This window comes from Chlamydomonas reinhardtii, chromosome 14, assembly GCF_000002595.2.
Source record: "Chlamydomonas reinhardtii strain CC-503 cw92 mt+ chromosome 14, whole genome shotgun sequence".
NCBI classification, from domain to species: domain Eukaryota; kingdom Viridiplantae; phylum Chlorophyta; class Chlorophyceae; order Chlamydomonadales; family Chlamydomonadaceae; genus Chlamydomonas; species Chlamydomonas reinhardtii.
Genome location: NC_057017.1, coordinates 2,347,201 through 2,367,927, shown reverse-complemented (window position 1 = coordinate 2,367,927; position 20,727 = coordinate 2,347,201). Strand labels below are relative to the sequence as shown.

The 20,727-nt window shown below is 62.0% G+C and overlaps 4 protein-coding genes across 7 annotated transcripts in view; 3 read left to right on the top strand and 1 right to left on the bottom strand.

The window, feature by feature from the left end:
* Positions 1-187: 187 nt before the first annotated feature.
* CHLRE_14g623950v5 (uncharacterized protein) lies at positions 188-4,399 on the top strand. Of its 2 annotated transcripts, none has more exons than XM_043070245.1 (9): positions 188-893; positions 1,151-1,203; positions 1,431-1,848; positions 2,086-2,168; positions 2,586-2,699; positions 2,905-2,963; positions 3,338-3,395; positions 3,688-3,841; positions 4,094-4,399. In XM_043070245.1, the coding sequence occupies exons 1-9, from the start codon at positions 640-642 to the stop codon at positions 4,212-4,214; spliced, it is 1,314 nt and encodes a 437-aa protein (XP_042916918.1). In that variant the 5' UTR covers positions 188-639; the 3' UTR covers positions 4,215-4,399. The 2 variants fall into 2 exon arrangements, with proteins under 2 accessions (XP_042916918.1, XP_042916917.1); XM_043070244.1 differs by having other exon boundaries at positions 428-893.
* Positions 4,400-4,447: 48 nt separating this feature from the next.
* Positions 4,448-8,090, top strand: CHLRE_14g623926v5 (uncharacterized protein). Its single transcript, XM_043070243.1, has 6 exons — positions 4,448-4,598; positions 4,846-4,921; positions 5,127-5,147; positions 5,427-5,483; positions 5,697-5,783; positions 6,042-8,090. Exons 1-6 carry the CDS (start codon positions 4,507-4,509, stop codon positions 6,162-6,164), a joined length of 456 nt encoding a protein of 151 aa, XP_042916916.1. The 5' UTR covers positions 4,448-4,506; the 3' UTR covers positions 6,165-8,090.
* A 2,042-nt stretch (positions 8,091-10,132) lies between these two features.
* CHLRE_14g623900v5 (uncharacterized protein) lies at positions 10,133-15,141 on the bottom strand. Of its 2 annotated transcripts, XM_043070241.1 has the most exons (7): positions 14,656-15,141; positions 14,504-14,524; positions 14,073-14,385; positions 13,574-13,790; positions 13,108-13,339; positions 12,495-12,831; positions 10,133-12,224 (listed from the first exon to the last, which is right to left on the bottom strand). In XM_043070241.1, exons 1-7 carry the CDS (start codon positions 15,077-15,079, stop codon positions 11,627-11,629), a joined length of 2,142 nt encoding a protein of 713 aa, XP_042916914.1. In that variant the 5' UTR covers positions 15,080-15,141; the 3' UTR covers positions 10,133-11,626. The 2 variants fall into 2 exon arrangements, with proteins under 2 accessions (XP_042916914.1, XP_042916915.1); XM_043070242.1 differs by lacking the exon at positions 14,504-14,524 and having other exon boundaries at positions 14,656-15,124.
* A 306-nt stretch (positions 15,142-15,447) lies between these two features.
* CHLRE_14g623850v5 (uncharacterized protein) overlaps positions 15,448-20,727 on the top strand; it is a 5,664-nt gene continuing 384 nt past the window's right edge. Inside the window, exons 1-7 of one of the 2 annotated variants that reach the window (XM_043070239.1) lie at positions 15,448-16,468; positions 16,600-16,620; positions 16,739-17,051; positions 17,334-17,550; positions 17,785-18,016; positions 18,997-19,333; positions 19,603-20,727. The exon at positions 19,603-20,727 is cut by the window's right edge and continues 384 nt beyond it. In XM_043070239.1, the coding sequence (XP_042916913.1) occupies positions 16,054-16,468; positions 16,600-16,620; positions 16,739-17,051; positions 17,334-17,550; positions 17,785-18,016; positions 18,997-19,333; positions 19,603-20,200 (2,133 nt within the window). In that variant the 5' untranslated portion in view covers positions 15,448-16,053 and the 3' untranslated portion in view covers positions 20,201-20,727. The remainder of the gene's footprint in view (positions 16,469-16,599; positions 16,621-16,738; positions 17,052-17,333; positions 17,551-17,784; positions 18,017-18,996; positions 19,334-19,602) is intronic. The other variant, XM_043070240.1, reaches the window with a different exon arrangement.

Below are 20,727 nucleotides of genomic sequence, written 5' to 3'. Positions count from 1 at the left end.
TCTGGCACTGCCGCCCTCTGCGTGCCCCTGTGCCACCGCTGGTCCCGGGTCCCTGGTCCTACATCCCGGTATAAGGGAATAGTTGTATTTGGTGTTATGGACACAGACCCCCACGCGCCGAAGGAAGGACGGCAAGCCCGGCAAGCTTTGGGCAACAAACGAAGTGCATGTCCAGGTGCATGTCGTTTTTGACACACGACTCTGTCATCCCTCACCCTGCTGCAGGGACCCTCTGACTATCTGATACATCTGCAGCGATACGGCTCGTGCTCAGGATAGGAGAGTAGCAAACGAACGGATAAAGACCCCGTGTGGGGCCTCATGCGCACCGGGCGCACGTGAGCGCTGGCGCGTCTGGTTACAGCTAATCTACCCCCGCACGGGTATGTCAATGAGCTGCAGTTTGGGCATTCAGCCCTAAGTTTGAACCAAAAGCGCGATAGACCGGGATGTGCAATTGTGCCCAAATCTTAGCTCTTGCGGGTGTTGGAAAACATATACTTACGTATGACCATTGACTATATTGACTAACATTTCACGTTTGCATATTCGTGGGCCGGCGAGTCCGTTGCAGAGCGAGAAGAGTCAACGTCTCACTTCAGCTGAGCAACACGGCAGTACCTGTTATTCTCCGATATAATGACAGAGACTCTGGCAGCTGCTGCAGCATTGGGCGCTGCACCGGCTACGACTCCGCTGTCCATTCCCGGGCGCAAAGCGGTGCTGCCGCCAATTGCGGGCAGCCTGACAACGCCGGAAGATACATCAAAGTATGGCGCGTCGGCTACTGAGGACCTTGCGACTTCCGCCACAGGGTCCACGGTTATCCAGGACACGAATGGGTCAGCCGAGGCCCCGAGCAGCGTCGTGCGCAAAAGCTCGGACGTGCGCAGGTGCGACGACGGAGATGGTATCAGCAGGGCTGCGTCTAGGTCTGCTGCGGTTAGCGCCTGCATGGCCTGGGATTTTCCAACCGTCGTGACCTGTCGTGACACGAAACGGGGGGCCACCAGTGGCCACCTCACTGGACACTCGCCCACTACGACATCCACTACGACACCCGCGCGCTTCCTTGCACGCTCATCCGCAACAACCATTCTCGTCTCACTGTGACCTACCGCCCTTTTGACCAACTCCACGTCAATGACAGGAGCTTTAAAGACGTGGGCAAGGCGATCAAGGTGTCGCTGCGCATGTCCAGTGGTGGGTGCAGCCGCAGATAGAGCCAACACTGACGGAACCCCGTCCCAATCTGGCTAGGCAGCTCCATTGCCGGACAAGAGCTGATGTAAGATAGCCACACGCCACCCAACCCCCGCCCAATCCACTCATCCCTTCACCTGCTCCCCTTCAACCGCTGCCGGCTCCCCCTACAACCTCCGTGTTCCCCTCACTCAAAACATGTTGTCCATCACCTCACCCACACACAGGATTCAACACGCTACGCGACATGACAGCTGACGGCTCGTTGGATCCAGCCTGCCTCAAGCCCGTACGGAAGCTGGGCGAAGGTGCCTTTGCGGTGGTGGAGGAGGCTCTCTACACCCCGCCCGTGCCCACACTCGACCTGTCTTCCCCCACCGACTCTGACAACAATGCTGTCCCGCCGCTCGCCTCCGAGTCACCCACGACGTCCGCCAGCGGCGGCGACGGGGCTAACGGCAACGGAACCAACGGCCGCACCAGCAGCGGCCAGCCGTTGGTGGTGGCGAGCGCGTCGGGCAAAGCGCGCGCCGGCGCGGCGGTTACGGTTGCGGTGAAGCGGTTGAAACCCGAGATCGTCAACCACGAGCAGGACCTTCAGTCGTTTCTGGCTGAGGCGGCGCTGATGCGCAAACTGCATCACAAGTGAGCAATACGGCCTGCATTGCGGGGGGGGGGGGGAGGGGGCAAGGCAAGGGAGTGGCTGAGAAGGCTAGCTGGGCTTCGGATGGGGAAGATGTGGCGTTGCAGGAGAGGAAAAGACAAGGTGCGTAACAGCAGCAGCAGCAGCAGCAGCAGCAGCAGCAGCAGCAATGGACGGTGCGGTCTTCCAGACGCGCATCATTCGCTAAAGCATACCCTTCCATCATGACATGCGTGCAGGCGCATCGTGCAGTTCATTGGTGTGGGCAGCACTGACCCCAGCAGTGAGGAAGCCAAGCGCCGGACCATGTTCCTGGTGCAGGGTGGGTCATGGGGGAGCGACTAGTTCATTTCAATCCCAAAGTGGGGGGGAGAGCAGGGGTGCGGGTGCGGGGGCACGGAGCAGAGGGCAAGGGCTGCGGATGGGTCGGATCCGGGGGGTCTGTGCCAGGGGTTTGAGTTGGGGGCCACGGGACCAGGGGTCGGTCAGGAGCAGGTGCTTCAGGTGGGGTAAAGCGGCCGTGGCAGCAAGCAAGAAGGCTATGACAGCAGAGGGACAGAACGTGGTTATGAGGAACCGTCTGCCGCTCAAGAGCGCACTAGCCCACCACAACCCATGCATGGGGTTTCGCACGGGCCATCCCTAAACCTGATATTAAAAGCCGTTCATGACCTCACATTGAGAGATGCGGGTTTGCTGCTGCCGCCACGCACAAATACACACGTACACACACCTGCAGAGTTCATGGACGGCGGCACGCTGAAGAAGGTGGTGAGCCGCCAGATGATCGACGTCTCCCGGCGCCTGTACAGCTGCGCCGACGCCTTCCGCTGGGGACTGCAGGTGGCGGAGGGTGAGGCGGGCGCGCGCGCAGGAGAACAGGAGCGTGGCGAGGGGCGGGTTGGGGCTGAAAGGGAGGTTGAGGGGCGGCATGCTCAGCACCGCCAAGCCCACACGGTCGCCGTCGCTGGTGCCACCACCACCACCCACCCAGCAACCACAACCGTAACCTCAGCCACCGCGCTCTCTCGATCCACCCCATCACCTCAATGCCACAGGACTGGAGTACCTGCACGCGGCGCGGCCGCTGGTCATCCACCGCGACCTGAAGCTCGAGGTGCGGCCGCCTGTGTGTGTGGGGATGTTTGTGTGTGTATATGTGTATGTGTGTGTTATAGGGGTGGCTGTGTGTGGGGGGAGGGGAGGGAGGGAGGGAGCAAGGGGGAAATGTCACACGCACAGTGCCTGTGTTGATGTCCGTCGTTGCTTTCTGTGTGCCGCACCGTTGTCGTCGTACGTGCTGCACTGACCTCACCGTACGGCTCAAACCACACCTGCCTGCCCGCAACCACCGACGCGGTGTTCCTCCAACAGCACGTGCACTTCCTCCCACACACACACACACATCCTCGTCGCTTTGCTGCATCGCATACACTGTCTTTGCGCAACGTTTTCCTTGTGCTCGTTAACACACATCCTGACCCTGATCAGAACATCTTGATGAAGGGCAAGGACCTGAGCACTGCGGACGCCAAGATCGCGGACTTTGGTAAGAGGCATGATTCCATCCAAGGTGTTGAAAAGGTCCATGTGATCCAGAAGGCATGACTCCAAGGTGTTGAAAAGGTCCATGTGATCCAGAAATCTGGAAAGGGCGCCCTTGCGGCGTGCTTGCGTGATGCAAATGGCTGGCTTAGCCGTGTACCGGTACTCAAAACAGCTCATGCCCACCATCTTCCGGCTCCCAACCTAACCACATGCAGGCAGGCCTGGCCGCGTTGCTGCATCGCATACACGATCCTTGCGCTTGTTTTTTCTTGTGCTTTCTACTTGCAACACAGGCCTGGTGGCGCTGGTCCGCCCTCGCGCCCGCGCCGGCGCCGACTCGCTCCGCGCCGCCGCCGCCTCCACGCTACAGCGCGTCACCAGCCGCCGCGGCCCGGCGGGCGGCGCGGGGCAGCTGCTTCAGCGCCTGGCGTCCCGGCGCGGCCCCAAGTGGGTGTGGGCTGTAGCAGCAGCGTGCGTCAGGCTGCTGTGTGGGTCTGTGGCTGTAGCTGTCGCAGCGATGCGAGCGCGGCCGCCCCACGTGTGCTGTTGCGTGCGCGCCGACGGCCCCCGCGACTCAGGTGTCCTTAGTTTGCTGGCCTGGCTGAGAGCAACATGTTGATTGCAAGTCCCTGTAACTCTGCAACCCTGCCCCTCCTCCGCAACAACTTTCCAACCTCCCTCCACCACCCTGTCCCCTAGGCCTGCCACGCTGGAGGGCACGTGGGACGACACGTTCCGACACGCCACGCAGGTGCAGATGAGCGCCGCGGCGCTGAACCCGCCGCAGCAGCTGTCGGGGCGCACGGGCAGCTACATGTAGTGAGTGGTGGTGGGGTCGGGAGTGGGGGTGGGGTGGTGGTGGGGATGGCGGTGGGGGTGGGGGCTGGGCGTTGGCAACTTGGGTTATGGTGGGGTGGTGGGCATGGCATGTACTTGTGTGGGCGGGAGTGACAGGTGTGGAACCTGTGAGGTACGTTGGCGGATTGAGTGTAATCGTGCTGGTGTGGATAAATTTATTCCTGGGGCCCGCGCCGAGGGGTGCTGGGACAAGCTAATGTACCGAATAGCAGTCAGTCGTGGTTTCACTACTGATTCCCTGCCCGTGCCCACAAATGCCACGTGGCCGCCTTTGCCCGTCTGTGCCTGTGCCGTCACCGCCGCCGCCGCTGCCTCGCCGCCGTCCGCTTCGCATCACCGTCAGCATGTGAGTTGCTGGTGGTTGTGAGGAGCTGAGATGTCTGGCAACAATAATCACATTGAAGTGGCTCCCGCCTGCCGCTGAATCTATGCAATGCGCACCTGGCTTCGCCATGCAGCTTCAGGCCAAACGCGACTGCCATTGTTGCCTTGCCCTCACAAACCCACCGTGCTCACCCAGCCCCGCTGGCCCCTACCCTTTCACGCACCCCGCCAACGAACCCCGTATCTGTCCCTCCCCGCCGCCGCTGTAGGGCGCCCGAGATGTACCGTCAGGAGGCCTACAATGAGAAGGTCGACGTGTTCAGCTTCGGAGTCATTCTGTTCGAGGTGAGCGCACCGGTGTGTAAGCATCAGGAGGCATCCGGCAGCATTCCCGTGTCTGGCCAGGATCTACTCCGGTGGGTAGCATTAAAAATGGCGCGGAACCGGATTGCGAGCTTGCAATGGCCGCGGGCCTGCAGAGAGTTTGCTCTGTTTGACTGATTATGATGCGTCCTGCGTTGCCTCATTGTATTTCTTTGTCGGCCCCCAGGTGCTGAACCGCTACCAGATGGTGCGTTCGATGGGGGCGGGGCGGCGGGGGGATGTCGTCGTCGTTGGACGACGATGACTGGCACTCCGCGTGGGCGATACAAGAGCGCCGTGCGGGGAATGCGCGTACTGTACATGTATGTTGCTTGGCGGCAGTGGCCCCGCCGATGTGTGGTTTGGGATCCAGGTGTGCCGTACGTGTCATCCGACACAAACACCCTGGGCTCCTCTCCCTTTCCCTCTTCATGCCAGACTTCCCCTCGCGCACATTGCGCTGTCCTGTGTCTATGCGCGGGTGCAGGTGTGCGCCATCAGCATCCAGGGCACGGAGGAGGAGGTTGAGGGCTACGCAGCCAAGGTACGTCCGTGTCCTGTGCAGCGTGTGTGTTTCGTGACTACCCCGCGCCCAAATCACCGGCACTTGCGGCGTCTGTTCGTGGTCCCGCTACAACACGACGCAGCTTTTACATTCAGATGCCACCTGTGCGCCGGCCGCATGACTGTACGCACATGTGCATGTGTTAGAAAACGATAATCACTACTGCGTGTGTGTGTGTGTTTGTGTACGCAGGTCTCAGAGGGCTATCGGCCGCCGCTGCCGGAGCGCTGGCCCCACCACGTCAAGCAGCTCATTGCGGACTGCTGGGCGCAGGACCCGGTGCGTGCGTGCAAGCGGCGAAGCGGGGGGGGGGGTGAAGGGGCCGCAACAAACCGTCCATCAATAACGACGGGACTGCGGGTTCAACAACGACGGGAATGCGGGGTGGGAATGCGCTTCGGAGGGCGGCTTTGTTGGTGGCACTAGCCTTGAGGCGCACGCACGCTGCTGCTTGCGCCGCGCCTCAGCTTAACTTAAGCTAACCGAACCAAACCGAACTCCCGCCCGTGCGCTGACGCTGACGTGTCGCACGCGCAGGCCGCGCGCCCCAGCATGGCAGTGGTGCGTGAGCGCATCGCAGGCCTGATTGCGGCGGGCGTGGCGCAGGAGATGCAGGAGCAGCTCACGCCCATGGCACCATGCACATGCATCATCTCGTAAGCGCGTGCGTGCACGAACGCATGCAGGCGTGCATGCAGATGCATGCACGCATGCATCATTGTAGGCGTGTTGCGGCGGCGACATACACGCGGGCGCTGCTGCGGAGGCAAGGTGCATGATGCACTGCGGCGGCCAGGCACCCGGCGCATGCATGCTCGGCCCATGCTGTGAGGGATGGTGGGTGGGGGCACAGCCAGATCCGCTCACCAGATAGGCTTGGCGCCGACGCATGGGCTACGAGTACGGGCATGCATGTGTTACTTCGGTGGTCCATGCAAGATTGAAGTTTATGGACTTAAAGTTGAGGTTGAAGCAAACATTTGCAGTTTGGGAGCGCGGGCTTCACACAAGTCAGCAGGCGCTGTGCGGCGCCCTCACCGGCACCGCGGCGCCGGATGGAGCTAGCCTGCAGGCAGCAGGTCACGCCGTTCACATGTGTGCCGGAAGCGAGACGCGCAGAGTGGGTGTGGCGACTAAGGCTATGTCCGTGGTGGCTGTATTTTTGGCCTTGCGGGATGAGCTGATATGGGGCGGTGCAATGCATGGGAATGTGTGTGTTGGCAGTGCTGCTTATTGCAGCAGCAGGGCCTGCCTGCTGAGGGCTGGGGATCGGGGTTGGGGCACGGGGTTGGGGGGAACTTGAAACGGATGTGGAGGGCGGGCAGGGCGCCTTGCCTGCTGCAGGTAACGAAATGCGATTCTTGAAGTTCGTGGTTGCGCGGGTCAGGGGTGCAGCAGAAGAGAGACGCTGTTCCGCTGCGGCATGGCCATTCAACGCAGGCAGGGCCATGCGGCATGAAGGGGAGGAATTGGGTTGATGCGCATTTGTGGAACTGCAGCACACACGTTGTCAAACTGGCGGCGGCAACTGAGCATGGTAATGCCAGGCAATTTGGTATATTTGGCGCGAAGTGTTGAGTGCTCTGTGGAGCATAGCACATGACAGGGATTTCCCGGGATTTCCTCACACATGGTTTGGACTTGTTTTGGCATTTGCGTCAAGCACAGACTTACACGATGGCTGAGTTGGGTACGCGCTTGTAACGTGCCCCCCCCCCTATTCACGTTCACGCCATGGTTGGATGCGGCGCCGCGCTTGACAGTTTTATTCAAGTTTCGCAGTTTTGTGTTTCGTCATGTGTGATTATGTATGCGACGTTACGAATAGGTATGGACTGTCATGTATGATATGCCGTAATGAAGATGGATGTTGTACGAATACGCAAGCTGGCGGTGTGGTTCCCTGCGCAGTTGTCATGTGCTCAGTTGGGTTCCTTGCGTCTTACTAACTTTCAGTGAAAGTGGTAAGGCTGTGAAGGGCACACACGGTTGACAAATGTGCGGGTCTTTTGTGGGGTTTCATGTGCTGGCGTTCGCCGAATGCCGTTAGCGCTGCTGGTGACCGGACCAGCAGGGTGCACCCCCGCTGTTTTACAATGGGCCGCGACATAGAGCTCATGGCGGGGCCGCCCCTAGGCTCTGGCTGGTAAGGCTACTGAATCGTCGGGCGTGGGATCCGGGGAAGAGGATGGACGAGGCGGAAGTTGCGGTTCGTACTAGTTGGACTGTGGATACAAGCAAGGATGGAGGTGGTGGTACATTTGCAGCCAGATGCCCGAAGCGTCACCTCGCTCGGATGCCCCCGATAGGCTGGAGATTTACAGTCCGCTGGCGAAGGTCGGCCGTACCCAGATTGCTGTACATAGCACAACGCCGCACACGTGCGTGAATGCATTGACGACTTGTTTAGCACTTTAGCTTGGCGTACGATATGGTGGGATTGCGACGTCAGGTCCGGGCGTCCGGCCATGTGCATGAGTTGCTTTACTTGCTGTGTAGAGGGTACCCGCGCCTGTCAACATACGAGCGTATCCATGCCCAGCAAGGACACACGAGCACAACCGACACGTGTAACAATTGTGACTGTAGTCAGGGGGGCAGCGGAGACTGCCGTGTACACTAGCACAATGATCACCTGCCTTGCCTTTATGGATTTCTCAGTGATCCACTGCCAGGCCAGGCCACGACAGCCCCGCCCACCACCTCCGAATGCTCACTGCCTTCAATCTCCACCCCCGCCTGTCCGCGTATGCTCACCCGCAACCGCGCCCCGGGCCCACCTCCACGCCCTACACACCATGTTAACGAAGATACCGGGCGTTGCCTTCATCCCCTGCCGCGACTGACCGCTCCCGGACAGCACCACGCCGCCACACGCGCCCGCCGCCCACGCCACCTCTGCCTCTGCTGCCTGGAAACCGCACAAACACCCCATCACCGCATGCCTCCACAACCCCCTCACGCAATGGCAGGCACGAGTTTTGTACCCCCCATCTTGCAAGCCAAATAACTTTTGTGCGACAACGTCCCCAGTCACCAAACTCGGGCAGCAGGTTCATTGGGTTGTAAATACTTGATGTTCGGGAGACTGGCTGGGGACGTTGTCGCACAAAAGTTATTTGGCTTGCAAGATGGGGGGTAAAAAACTCGTCAGGAGGGGAATCACTGACCCCAGACTCCAGCGGATCCCTCCTCAAATCTTATGAAGCATGGCGGACACTATCCATCTCAGCTCAGCCCGTTTTTCAGCTGTTACAAGGCTGTCTGTAGGTGCAAAGTGCGGTAGCCGGGAATTCCTGGCAGTCAGGCATTGCTGCCAGGGTGTTGGGACAGCAGAACATGGTGTGTCCACCAAGAAGTGACACGGCGGCACGTGTCGTATGTGCGATGGAGCATGTCAAGGGGCAAGTTGCGAAGTCCCGCGTGGGCAAGTGAAATCCCGCCCCCGATCATATCTTGTGCAACGCATCGAGCAGTGGTGTGAAGGCCGCGTGTACAGAGTTAGTCGAGCGCGGGAATTACTGTACCGAAGTGTTGCTGGCTGAGTGGCTGCCGCGAGTTTGCTGATGCGCGTTCCTCACACTCCGGACGCCCGGCCAGGCGATAGCATCACACACACGCTCTATGCATCACGCGCGAAGTGTTAGCGCAGCGTACCTGCAGGCAGGCGGCCAGCGTCCACGGGTGAGCGCCGACGGAGCAGTAGAGAAAATGCGGACAGCGTGCAGCAAGCAGTGGCCGGGTGACAGTGTGACAAGCAAGGGCAAAAACAGTAGGCAGCAAGACAGAAGAGGGAGCCCGAAATGTACGGCAGTGTGGCGGGCGCGGCGCATGCGAGTGTGAGACGAACATAACCGGAGAGTGAGGAGGCGCGGGTGTCGGGGTTGGAAAGGCCGGACTGATGTTCGGAAAGTGTGCTGAAACGCGCGCCCTAGGCGTCGAGTTTTTGGGCTGAGCCCCCTGAGCGAAGCGATCGTCGGCACCAAACTCAGTCCCAGCATAAACCGCAAATACCACGTTAAAGCTCGTATGAACGTATATTGAATGCTAAGTTGGCCCAGAAACGTCGGAGCGAGAAGCGAACTCGCGCGTCGATTGACACATTGACTTTCGTCGGTCGGCGAACATAGCGCCTGGGCCCTGAATATCTTGCATATATGGATCCAAATATGTCGACTACAAGCGTTCCGGGGCGAGAATGTCAAAGTTTGTGCAATCAGCCTGGTCACCTTCGAATGTGTCGCGGCCCTAGGTCCGAAACCCGAGCCCTCAAAGCCGTTTCTGGTCTTTGCAATCGGTTACGGGAGACATGCATAGGATAGGCGCGTCCGGTTACCCTAGGTGGAGTTTGTGGAGGTGGTGGCGTGGCGTGGAGCGTGCCAGGGCGTGGTGCGCCATTCCCCCGTCTCACTGCCCCCGAGCCTGATATACAGTTAGCACGAATCATCCGAATCATCCGGATTGCAAGGTTGCCGTTCATCAGAGTCAGCAGGCGGGGCCGCCCAGCTGGGGGTTCACGTCCCTTGCTCTAGCTCGGGTGGTACCCAGTCGGCACCCTACCCCACGCTGACTGAGCCTGCGACGCTGGGGTAGGGCGCACATGAACGAAGGGTGCTCCGGCTGCGTTCTGTTGTTGTTGGTTACAAGGTGGTGTGCACGAGCATGCGTGCTATCCTGTCCCCGTAAGTACCAGTGGCCCGGGCCGGTGGGCCCTTATAACGCCGGGAAACTTACTTTGCGCAACGAAGTTAGGCGTGTTCGACTGTACTACTCAATGCCAACTACGTCAACTGCTAGCCCGTTCTAGGTTGCATGGCGACTGGGCCCGTCAATGCCACCCATGCTAAACGTCACGTCCCTTGCTGTGTAGGGGCTCAGCCCATTTCCACAGCTGTTCCAAAGCTGACACCCCTTGTCCCGGTCCACGACTACTACGTATCAGGTGTTCTTTACTAAGGTACAGTGCATCGGTACTGTCAAGCTAACCTATTATCAGCCTGGTATTGGATTCCCAGCGACTCCGCGCTCCCAGCCTACGTCGTGCCGCCTCGTCCGCACTTGTGCTCGACACGCGCCCAACTTCTCCGTCAGCAGTCAGAGTCCCCGCCCAACAGCCTGGACTCCATCCTTGGGTATTATCACAAGACATCGACTACGATCCCCCAGACTCCAGACAGCTTTTAGTGATTCCCCCGGTCCTCCTTGGAACCCTGTGTGTGTTTGGTTACAAGGTGGTGTGCACGATCGTGCGCGCTATCCTTTCCTTGTAGGACCATTGGCCCGGGCCGGGGAGCCCTATCTCCTGCAACACCCCTCCTGTTCCTACGGGCGCTCCGTTTCCCCGTCTCCACCCAGCCACTGGACTCCACTTCCTGTGACTCCCCTGGACGCAGCAATCAGCCCTTCGCGTCCGTATAACTGGCTCGGTTAGTCTCGTTACTGGGAGAAGGAACGCACACTTCCAATCCTGTAACACATCATCATCATCATCATCATCATCATCATCATCACTAGACAATCAAGACCTGGCTACATGTTGGCTCTGATTCCCTCACATAGGGCGGTCAAAGACTACCTGTCTAGGATCGGAATGGAGACGGCGTCAGCCGCTCTCTCACGCGACCTATATCCTCTCTCTGCGGTCCCGGCTGCTACTGCCGCCGCGGCATCGCTCGGCCGCTACTGCCGCGGCGGCATCACTCGGCTGCTACTGCCGCCGCGGCGTCACCCGGCTGCTACTGTCGCCGCGGCGTCACTCATCTGCCACGGCCGCCGCGCCGTCACTCGGCTGCTACTGCCGCCGCGCCGTCACTCGGCTGCTACTGCCGCCGCGGCGTCGCTCGGCTGCTACTGCCGCCGCGGCGTCACTCGCCTGCCACTGCCGCCCAGGCGTCGCTGTGCTGCTACTGCCGCCGTGGCGTCGATCGGCTGCCACTGCCGCCGCGGCGTCACTCAGCCGCCACTGCCGCCGCGGCGTCACTCGGCTGCCACTGCCGCCGCGACGTCGCTCAACTGCCACTGCCGCCGCGGCGTCGCTCGGCTGCCACTGCTGCAACGGCTTCACTCGGCTCTTGCACCGCCATGTGGTCGGCGCCGCCATGCATGCACGCCCTGTCGCAGCATCACAGGGGCCCTTGCACCCGCTCGTGCTCCCACAGCGCCCGGTCGTACTCCTGCGTCACCTGGCCGCCGCCCCCGTACCCCGGCAGGCGCTGGCAGATGGAGCGCGGCAGCCGCGTGCGGCCCTGCAGGCCGGCCCATTCGAAGTCCACGAACTGGACCTGCACCTGCGCCCCGCCGCTGATGCTGCTGCCGCCTGCGCCGCTGCCCGCCGCCGCGTCCTCGCCGCCGCCACCAGTGCAGCCGCCGCTGCCCGAGGCCGCCGCCGCAGCGCCCCGCACCATCACGTTGGCCTGCCGCAGGTCGGCGTGCACGCCCGGCAGCCGCCCACCGCGGCCGTCGTCCACCATCACCTCGTGCGCCCGGCGCAGCGCCGCCACCACCTCGCCGTGCAGCCGCCGCTTCTGGTCCGGCGGCAGGCTCCAGAACATGACCCAGCCGTCCTCGGCCGCCAGCCACTCCATCACCAGCATGGTCATGCCGCACGGCAGCGGCCGCGCCTCCTCCAGCACCAGCGCCGGCGCCAGGCCCGCCGCCGCCCAGGCGCGCTGCACGCGGACCGCGTCCGGGCTCATGCGCGTGAACTTGACGGCCACGGCCCTGCATGCACCACCCGCCCGGCGAGGAGGTAGAGGAATGAAAATGAAGGCCGGGGATAAGCGGGCAGAGCAAGATACAGGAGGTATTAGGTTCACCCAATTATCCCGCGCTCAAAGGCGTCACGAAGAAGGCATAATAATGCTTCCCATTCGCACAACGATCACCAGGCAGAAAGAAATTAAGGAGCTCGCCGCCCCATCAACAGCCGCTGGTGGGGTAGGCGCCGCGGCGAGGCCGTGCCCCCCATCCATTGCTTGTCACCGCGCGCACCTGCCGCCGTGCTTGGCGGAGTACAGCGGCTTGTACACGCCAGGCCCAATGGCCCGCACGTCCATGAAGCCCGTCCCTGGGCGCAGCGGGTAGGGCAGCTGCAGGGACAGGTCGCGCACCGGCGGCACCACCCCGCGCCGCGCTTTCTTCTGCGCCTGCTCCTCTGAAGCTGACGGCGACGCCAAAGCCGAAGCCGACGCAGCCGAGGCCGAGCACTCCGCCGTGGGCGAGGCGGCAGGGGGCTGCGGCTGCTGCACGAGGCGGCGGCACGAGTCCTTCAGCAGCCCGAAGCCGTCCTTGATGGCGCGCAGCACCAGCGCCAGGCGGTCCATGTGGTCTGGAGGTTGCAGGCACGGGGGGGGATAAGTTCAATCGAGCTTCCAAATCCGAGACAGGGCGGGCCAGTGGAGCGGGGGGCCCACGCGTTCCTGTCCAACAAGGACGAACAGGCAACTGGCAAGCCGCAGCTCAACACGGACAAGCGCACGCAAGCACGGGTGATCCAAGGCGCTGAGGCCACGGTTCCTGAAATCGCGCATTTTGCCTGACGGCCAGGTGTGGCGCCTGAGGAACTAGAAGTAGCGCGCACTAAATATGCGCGCCATCCACCCACCGGGATCGCAGCGCTCCATGCTGAACAGGTGCAGGTAGGGCGTCAGCGGCTCGCACACCACGGTCACGTCGCGCGGTGACGCCAGCGCCGACACGCGCAGGTGCGGCCCCGCCAGCTCCAGCATCAGCGCCGGCAGCACCGTGTGCCGCACCTGCGCGGCCAGCTTCGGATCCGCCACGTAACATTGGTAGTAGCGCTGGCCCTGAATGTAGGGGTCTCCTGATTCGCCGATCTGCAGGGCGCGATAGCAAGCAGCGATAACAGGCTTGGCTCGGACGTGCATGAGATCATGAGATTGCGTGTGGTACCCATGCATGGCGGTTTGGCCCAGGCATGCAGCAACAGCAGGGGTTACAGGAAGGTGGGCTAAGCGCACAGGGGCAGGCGCCTGCTGCGGATCTGCCCAATCTGGGTGGAAGCTGCCGTCGTATGCGGCCGCCCCACGCACTCATGGCCAGCCACGCACCTCGTTCTTGACCCCCTGGATGTACATCGGCAGCCACATCGAAGCCGCCGGCCCGGTGCCGACGCAGCAGCGCAGGCTCCCGTCGGTCTCGAACTTCACGGTGCGAATGGGATGGTGGGCGTCAATCGGCTCGCCGAGGTAGCCTTCGAGCAGGGCAGAGAACTCATCCATGCGCTCCGTCTCGTTGCCAAAGCTCCGGGCCATGGTCTCGCACAGGCTGCAAACGGGCACATAATAATTGAGCGCAGTTACGTTGTGGTCACTCCCGTAGGAGCTATACGCATCAATGCAGACTTTCCACGGCGAAGTCAGGACGTCGACTTGCAATCCCGCCGTTCCCGGGCCGCCAGGCTGTAAGAGTAAACCGGTGTGCGACCTTTCTAGTTTTGACCCCCAGCCTGTCGACCTGTGGCGGAGTGCCCACAACCCGTCCAACCTTCCGCGCGTGGCACAACACCACGCAAACCCAATTCATTCCCAACGCCATCCTCCCTGTTACCTTCTCGCCAGCACGAAGTCCACTTGTGACGGGGCCACGTCGTCAGCACCACCACCGCTGCTGCCACCGCCACTGCTGCTGCTGATGCCGCTACTGCCGCCATCGCTGCCGACGCCCCGCATCGCCGCGTGGAACATCGCCACCAGCTGGTCCAGCACTGGGTCGTACAGCGCAATCGGCAGAGCCCGGGTCGGGCCCTTGCCATCGGCTGGCCGAAAGCACTGGAAGAAGTCGTGATGCTGCGACCAGACCTCGCTGTGGGCCATGTCCGAGGGGCTTGGCAGCGCATCGAGCTGCGCCTGCAGCTGGGACCCTATGAGTATGCGCGCACACGAAGTCTCAGTATCCGCATTAACGTCACAGGCAGAAGCACGCAGCCCAGCGTCAGCAACGGCCCAGCGTCGGCAGCCCAGCGTCGGCTCCACACTCACGTACGAGGTCAGCGCCCCCGGCTGAAGCGCAAGTAGGCACGGCAAGTAGGCACTGGTCAGAATGGACCCAGGGCAGGTGTCACAGCTCTCAAGGCAAGGTGCAAGCGAGCCCCGCTTCGGCTCCTCGGCTCCTCGGCGCCCTGAACGCTCACCGTTCGGGTGCGCTTGCTCCAAGAGTCGCAGCTGCTCCTTCTCTTTGCGCAGCTGCGCCTCCTTGTTGCGCAGCTGCTCCTTCTTGTTGCGCAGCTGCTCCTTCTCGCTGCGCAGCTGCTCCTTCTCGCTGCGCGCAGCAACCAGCTCGTCGCGGCAAAACTGCCGCTCGTCACATAGCTGCTGCTCGAGAAGGCGCCGCCGCGCTTTATCCTCCTCGTTGAGAGCTGGCTTGAGGAGCTGCGCCTGCACGTCGCTGAGGTCCTGGCGGATCTTTTCCACGCGAGACACGAGGTCGTCTTGCCGCGCTTGCTTCTTCTCGATTTCCTTCTCGACCTTGTCTATGTCGGACGTGGTCTTTGCTATGTCCCTCTCTACTGCCTCAAACTCCCGAGCAACGTCTACAGGGCGGTTCATGCGGTTCATGGTACCTAAGGCTCTTACATGCTAGAAAGCTGCAAATACGTTCGTTACATTTTGGTGGGTTCTCCTGAGACACAAACAACTCGCACCGAGGACAGGCGGGGACCGAATTGACGCGCAATGACACAATGGCCTCAGCTCCCTTGCTCCAACTCGCTGCAAACCACCACTAGCGGTCATGGGGCGTGCCCCTTGTTGAGGACCATTGTGAGAGGGGCGGGGAGAGTTTGAGGGCGGGGAATGTGGCCAGGTTTGGTCACACCGTGCGGCCTTGCTGTGTCGGTTATGTACTTATATATGCGGGTGTCCAGCTAGGGCCGTGGAGGAATTGTTTCTAACGCGCTATTTTATTGACACAATTGTGCAGGCTGCATAATAACTTTGTGACGGATCTTGCAGCGCTGCGATCTTTGCCCTTATAATGTGAAATAATACTACACAAGCAAACGATAACGACATAGCGCTCAAGCTATGGTGTTGAACAGACGAAGAACGACTGACGGGCCCAGTCTGGGAACGTCGGCGGTGGCACTGCCGGGCATTAATGCTTGGTGAAAATGCAGCCACTGGCTACATGCCACATATCGAAACCATCCCGACAGACCCCGCTACAAGGTACTCGGAATCGGTACCGCACTCGTGCGGCGCTCGCGGGCTCTCCCCTCTCCCTCCGTGCCCCGCGTCTCCGGCCCCCCTCCCCCGAAAGAAAGCGACTTCGCCATTCCCCCACGGCCCTAGCTGGACGCCCGCATATATAAGTATACAACCGACACAGCAAGGCCGCACGGTGTGACCAAACCTGGCCGCTAGTGGTGGTTCGCAGCGAGTTGGAGCAAGGGAGCTGAGGCCATTGTGTCATTGCACGTCAATTCGGTCCCCGCCTGTCCTCGGTGCGAGTTGTTTGTGTCTCAGGCGAACCCACCAAAATGTAACGAACGTATTTGCAGCTTTCTAGCATGTAGGAGCCTTTAGGTACCATGAACCGCATGAACCGCCCTGTAGACGTTGCTCGGGAGTTTGAGGCAGTAGAGAGGGACATAGCAAAGACCACGTCCGACATAGACAAGGTCGAGAAGGAAATCGAGAAGAAGCAAGCGCGGCAAGACGACCTCGTGTCTCGCGTGGAAAAGATCCGCCAGGACCTCAGCGACGTGCAGGCGCAGCTCCTCAAGCCAGCTCTCAACGAGGAGGATAAAGCGCGGCGGCGCCTTCTCGAGCAGCAGCTATGTGACGAGCGGCAGTTTTGCCGCGACGAGCTGGTTGCTGCGCGCAGCGAGAAGAAGCAGCTGCGCAACAAGGAGGAGCAGCTGCGCAGCAAGAAGGAGCAGCTGCGCAACAAGGAGGCGCAGCTGCGCAAAGAGAAGGAGCAGCTGCGACTCTCGCAACCGAACGGTGAGCGTTCAGGGCGCCGAGGAGCCGAGGAGCCGAAGCGGGGCTCGCTTGCACCTTGCCTTGAGAGCTGTGACACCTGCCCTGGGTCCATTCTGACCAGTGCCTACTTGCCGTGCCTACTTGCGCTTCAGCCGGGGGCGCTGACCTCGTACGTGAGTGTGGAGCCGACGCTGGGCTGCCGACGCTGGGCCGTTGCTGACGCTGGGCTGCGTGCTTCTGCCTGTGACGTTAATGCGGATACTGAGACTTCGTGTGCACGCATACTCATAGGGTCCCAGCTGCAGGCGCAGCTCGATGCGCTGCCAAGCCCCTCGGACATGGCCCACAGCGAGGTCTGGTCGCAGCATCACGACTTCTTCCAGTGCTTTCGGCCAGCCGATGGCAAGGGCCCGACCCGGGCTCTGCCGATTGCGCTGTACGACCCAGTGCTGGACCAGCTGGTGGCGATGTTCCACGCGGCGATGCGGGGCGTCGGCAGCGATGGCGGCAGTAGCGGCATCAGCAGCAGCAGTGGCGGTGGCAGCAGCGGTGGTGGTGCTGACGACGTGGCCCCGTCACAAGTGGACTTCGTGCTGGCGAGAAGGTAACAGGGAGGATGGCGTTGGGAATGAATTGGGTTTGCGTGGTGTTGTGCCACGCGCGGAAGGTTGGACAGGTTGTGGGCACTCCGCCACAGGTCGACAGGCTGGGGGTCAAAACTAGAAAGGTCGCACACCGGTTTACTCTTACAGCCTGGCGGCCCGGGAATGGCGGGATTGCAAGTCGACGTCCTGACTTCGCCGTGGAAAGTCTGCATTGATGCGTATAGCTCCTACGGGAGTGACCACAACGTAACTGCGCTCAATTATTATGTGCCCGTTTGCAGCCTGTGCGAGACCATGGCCCGGAGCTTTGGCAACGAGACGGAGCGCATGGATGAGTTCTCTGCCCTGCTCGAAGGCTACCTCGGCGAGCCGATTGACGCCCACCATCCCATTCGCACCGTGAAGTTCGAGACCGACGGGAGCCTGCGCTGCTGCGTCGGCACCGGGCCGGCGGCTTCGATGTGGCTGCCGATGTACATCCAGGGGGTCAAGAACGAGGTGCGTGGCTGGCCATGAGTGCGTGGGGCGGCCGCATACGACGGCAGCTTCCACCCAGATTGGGCAGATCCGCAGCAGGCGCCTGCCCCTGTGCGCTTAGCCCACCTTCCTGTAACCCCTGCTGTTGCTGCATGCCTGGGCCAAACCGCCATGCATGGGTACCACACGCAATCTCATGATCTCATGCACGTCCGAGCCAAGCCTGTTATCGCTGCTTGCTATCGCGCCCTGCAGATCGGCGAATCAGGAGACCCCTACATTCAGGGCCAGCGCTACTACCAATGTTACGTGGCGGATCCGAAGCTGGCCGCGCAGGTGCGGCACACGGTGCTGCCGGCGCTGATGCTGGAGCTGGCGGGGCCGCACCTGCGCGTGTCGGCGCTGGCGTCGCCGCGCGACGTGACCGTGGTGTGCGAGCCGCTGACGCCCTACCTGCACCTGTTCAGCATGGAGCGCTGCGATCCCGGTGGGTCAGTGTTGCATTCAACGGGATTTCAGCTTTATAAACGATCGTTTCAAACGAAACGGCGAGCATTCCGTCAAAACGACCCTATAAACGCCTTTTGAAACGTCTCCCTGGAGGGGCCCATACCCACGGTTCGTGCCACTATTGCGCAACGCTGATCGCGTATTTAGGCGTTTCTGGGGTACAAACCAACCCCCTAGTGCACTTAAGTTATCCAAATGCACAACTTTCATACAAACGGCCGCGAGACATCGGCAATGCCTCCGAAAAGCAAAAACGGCCGAGAGTGGGGCAATGTTAATTCTGCTAAAGCAACAAGCATTTAGAGTGCACGTTGTGCGGTCATAATTTCTACGACTCTGCCTTGCGAGTACGTGGGCACCTCCAGGGGCACCTCCTTGGTCTTCCGGAACTGTCCTGTGCTAAGGTCTCACGGGAGGTGAAGACAATTATCCAGGCTCTGGAGGATGCCAGCAAGCAAATGGTGGCGGCTAATCAGGAAGCCGCGCAACTGGACTCGTCCACTGGTGGCTCGGGAGGGCTCGGGCACCATCGGCGTGTCGTTTCAACCGCTCAGCGCTACCCGTTGAGCGTTTGAAATCAGCCGTTTACAAGCCCCCTAAACGCCAGTCCCGGCCGTTTGTTTATCGTATGACGTTTCAAACGAAGCGTATCGTTTACCGTTGAGTGCAACACTGCGGTGGGTGGATGGCGCGCATATTTAGTGCGCGCTACTTCTAGTTCCTCAGGGCGCCACACCTGGCCGTCAGGCAAAATGCGCGATTTTAGGAACCGTGGCCTCAGCGCCTTGGATCACCCGTGCTTGCGTGCGCTTGTCCGTGTTGAGCTGCGGCTTGCCAGTTGCCTGTTCGTCCTTGTTGGACAGGAACGCGTGGGCCCCCCGCTCCACTGGCCCGCCCTGTCTCGGATTTGGAAGCTCGATTGAACTTATCCCCCCCCCCCGTGCCTGCAACCTCCAGACCACATGGACCGCCTGGCGCTGGTGCTGCGCGCCATCAAGGACGGCTTCGGGCTGCTGAAGGACTCGTGCCGCCGCCTCGCGCAGCAGCCGCAGCCCCCTGCCGCCTCGCCCACGGCGGAGTGCTCGGCCTCGGCTGCGTCGGCTTCGGCTTCGGCGTCGCCGTCAGCTTCAGAGGAGCAGGCGCAGAAGAAAGCGCGGCGCGGGGTGGTGCCGCCGGTGCGCGACCTGTCCCTGCAGCTGCCCTACCCGCTGCGCCCAGGGACGGGCTTCATGGACGTGCGGGCCATTGGGCCTGGCGTGTACAAGCCGCTGTACTCCGCCAAGCACGGCGGCAGGTGCGCGCGGTGACAAGCAATGGATGGGGGGCACGGCCTCGCCGCGGCGCCTACCCCACCAGCGGCTGTGATTGGGCGGCGAGCTCCTTAATTTCTTTCTGCCTGGTGATCGTTGTGCGAATGGGAAGCATTATTATGCCTTCTTCGTGACGCCTTTGAGCGCGGGATAATTGGGTGAACCTAATACCTCCTGTATCTTGCTCTGCCCGCTTATCCACGGCCTTCATTTTCATTCCTCTACCTCCTCGCCGGGCGGGTTGTGCATGCAGGGCCGTGGCCGTCAAGTTCACGCGCATGAGCCCGGACGCGGTCCGCGTGCAGCGCGCCTGGGCGGCGGCGGGCCTGGCGCCGGCGCTGGTGCTGGAGGAGGCGCGGCCGCTGCCGTGCGGCATGACCATGCTGGTGATGGAGTGGCTGGCGGCCGAGGACGGCTGGGTCATGTTCTGGAGCCTGCCGCCGGACCAGAAGCGGCGGCTGCACGGCGAGGTGGTGGCGGCGCTGCGCCGGGCGCACGAGGTGATGGTGGACGACGGCCGCGGTGGGCGGCTGCCGGGCGTGCACGCCGACCTGCGGCAGGCCAACGTGATGGTGCGGGGCGCTGCGGCGGCGGCCTCGGGCAGCGGCGGCTGCACTGGTGGCGGCGGCGTGGACGCGGCGGCGGGCAGCGGCGCAGGCGGCAGCAGCATCAGCGGCGGGGCGCAGGTGCAGGTCCAGTTCGTGGACTTCGAATGGGCCGGCCTGCAGGGCCGCACGCGGCTGCCGCGCTCCATCTGCCAGCGCCTGTCGGGGTACGGGGGCGGCTGCCAGGTGACGCAGGAGTACGACCGGGCGCTGTGGGAGCACGAGCGGGTGCAAGGGCCCCTGTGATGCTGCGACAGGGCGTGCATGCATGGCGGCGCCGACCACATGGCGGTGCAAGAGCCGAGTGACGCCGTTGCAGCAGTGGCAGCCGAGTGACGCCGCGGCGGCCGTGGCGGCTGAGTGACGCCGCGGCGGCCGTGGCGGCTGAGTGACGCCGCGGCAGCCGTGGCGGCTGAGTGACGCCGCGGCGGCAGTGGCAGCCGATCGACGCCACGGCGGCAGTAGCAGCACAGCGACGCCTGGGCGGCAGTGGCAGGCGAGTGACGCCGCGGCGGCAGTAGCAGCCGAGCGACGCCGCGGCAGCAGTGGCAGATGAGTGACGCCGCGGCGACAGTAGCAGCCGGGTGACGCCGCGGCGGCAGTAGCAGCCGAGTGATGCCGCCGCGGCAGTAGCGGCCGAGCGATGCCGCGGCGGCAGTAGCAGCCGGGACCGCAGATAGAGGATATAGGTCGCGTGAGAGAGCGGCTGACGCCGTCTCCATTCCGATCCTAGACAGGTAGTCTTTGACCGCCCTATGTGAGGGAATCAGAGC

What these genes read in the sequence shown, in the direction of transcription:
- CHLRE_14g623950v5 (XM_043070245.1), top strand. Translation starts at nt 640, where the DNA reads ATGACAGAGACTCTGGCAGCTGCTGCAGCATTGGGCGCTGCACCGGCT. An exon ending in GGGACTGCAGGTGGCGGAGG is followed by an intron (nt 2,700 to 2,904) that starts GTGAGGCGGGCG and finishes TCAATGCCACAG; the next exon opens with GACTGGAGTACCTGCACGCG. An exon ending in ACCGCGACCTGAAGCTCGAG is followed by an intron (nt 2,964 to 3,337) that starts GTGCGGCCGCCT and finishes GACCCTGATCAG; the next exon opens with AACATCTTGATGAAGGGCAA.
- CHLRE_14g623900v5 (XM_043070241.1), bottom strand. Translation starts at nt 15,079, where the DNA reads ATGAACCGCATGAACCGCCCTGTAGACGTTGCTCGGGAGTTTGAGGCA. An exon ending in CGGGGGCGCTGACCTCGTAC is followed by an intron (nt 14,386 to 14,503) that starts GTGAGTGTGGAG and finishes GCATACTCATAG; the next exon opens with GGTCCCAGCTGCAGGCGCAG. An exon ending in CATGGAGCGCTGCGATCCCG is followed by an intron (nt 12,832 to 13,107) that starts GTGGGTGGATGG and finishes TGCAACCTCCAG; the next exon opens with ACCACATGGACCGCCTGGCG.
- CHLRE_14g623926v5 (XM_043070243.1), top strand. Translation starts at nt 4,507, where the DNA reads ATGCCACGTGGCCGCCTTTGCCCGTCTGTGCCTGTGCCGTCACCGCCG. An exon ending in TCGGAGTCATTCTGTTCGAG is followed by an intron (nt 4,922 to 5,126) that starts GTGAGCGCACCG and finishes GTCGGCCCCCAG; the next exon opens with GTGCTGAACCGCTACCAGAT. An exon ending in TGCTGAACCGCTACCAGATG is followed by an intron (nt 5,148 to 5,426) that starts GTGCGTTCGATG and finishes GCGCGGGTGCAG; the next exon opens with GTGTGCGCCATCAGCATCCA.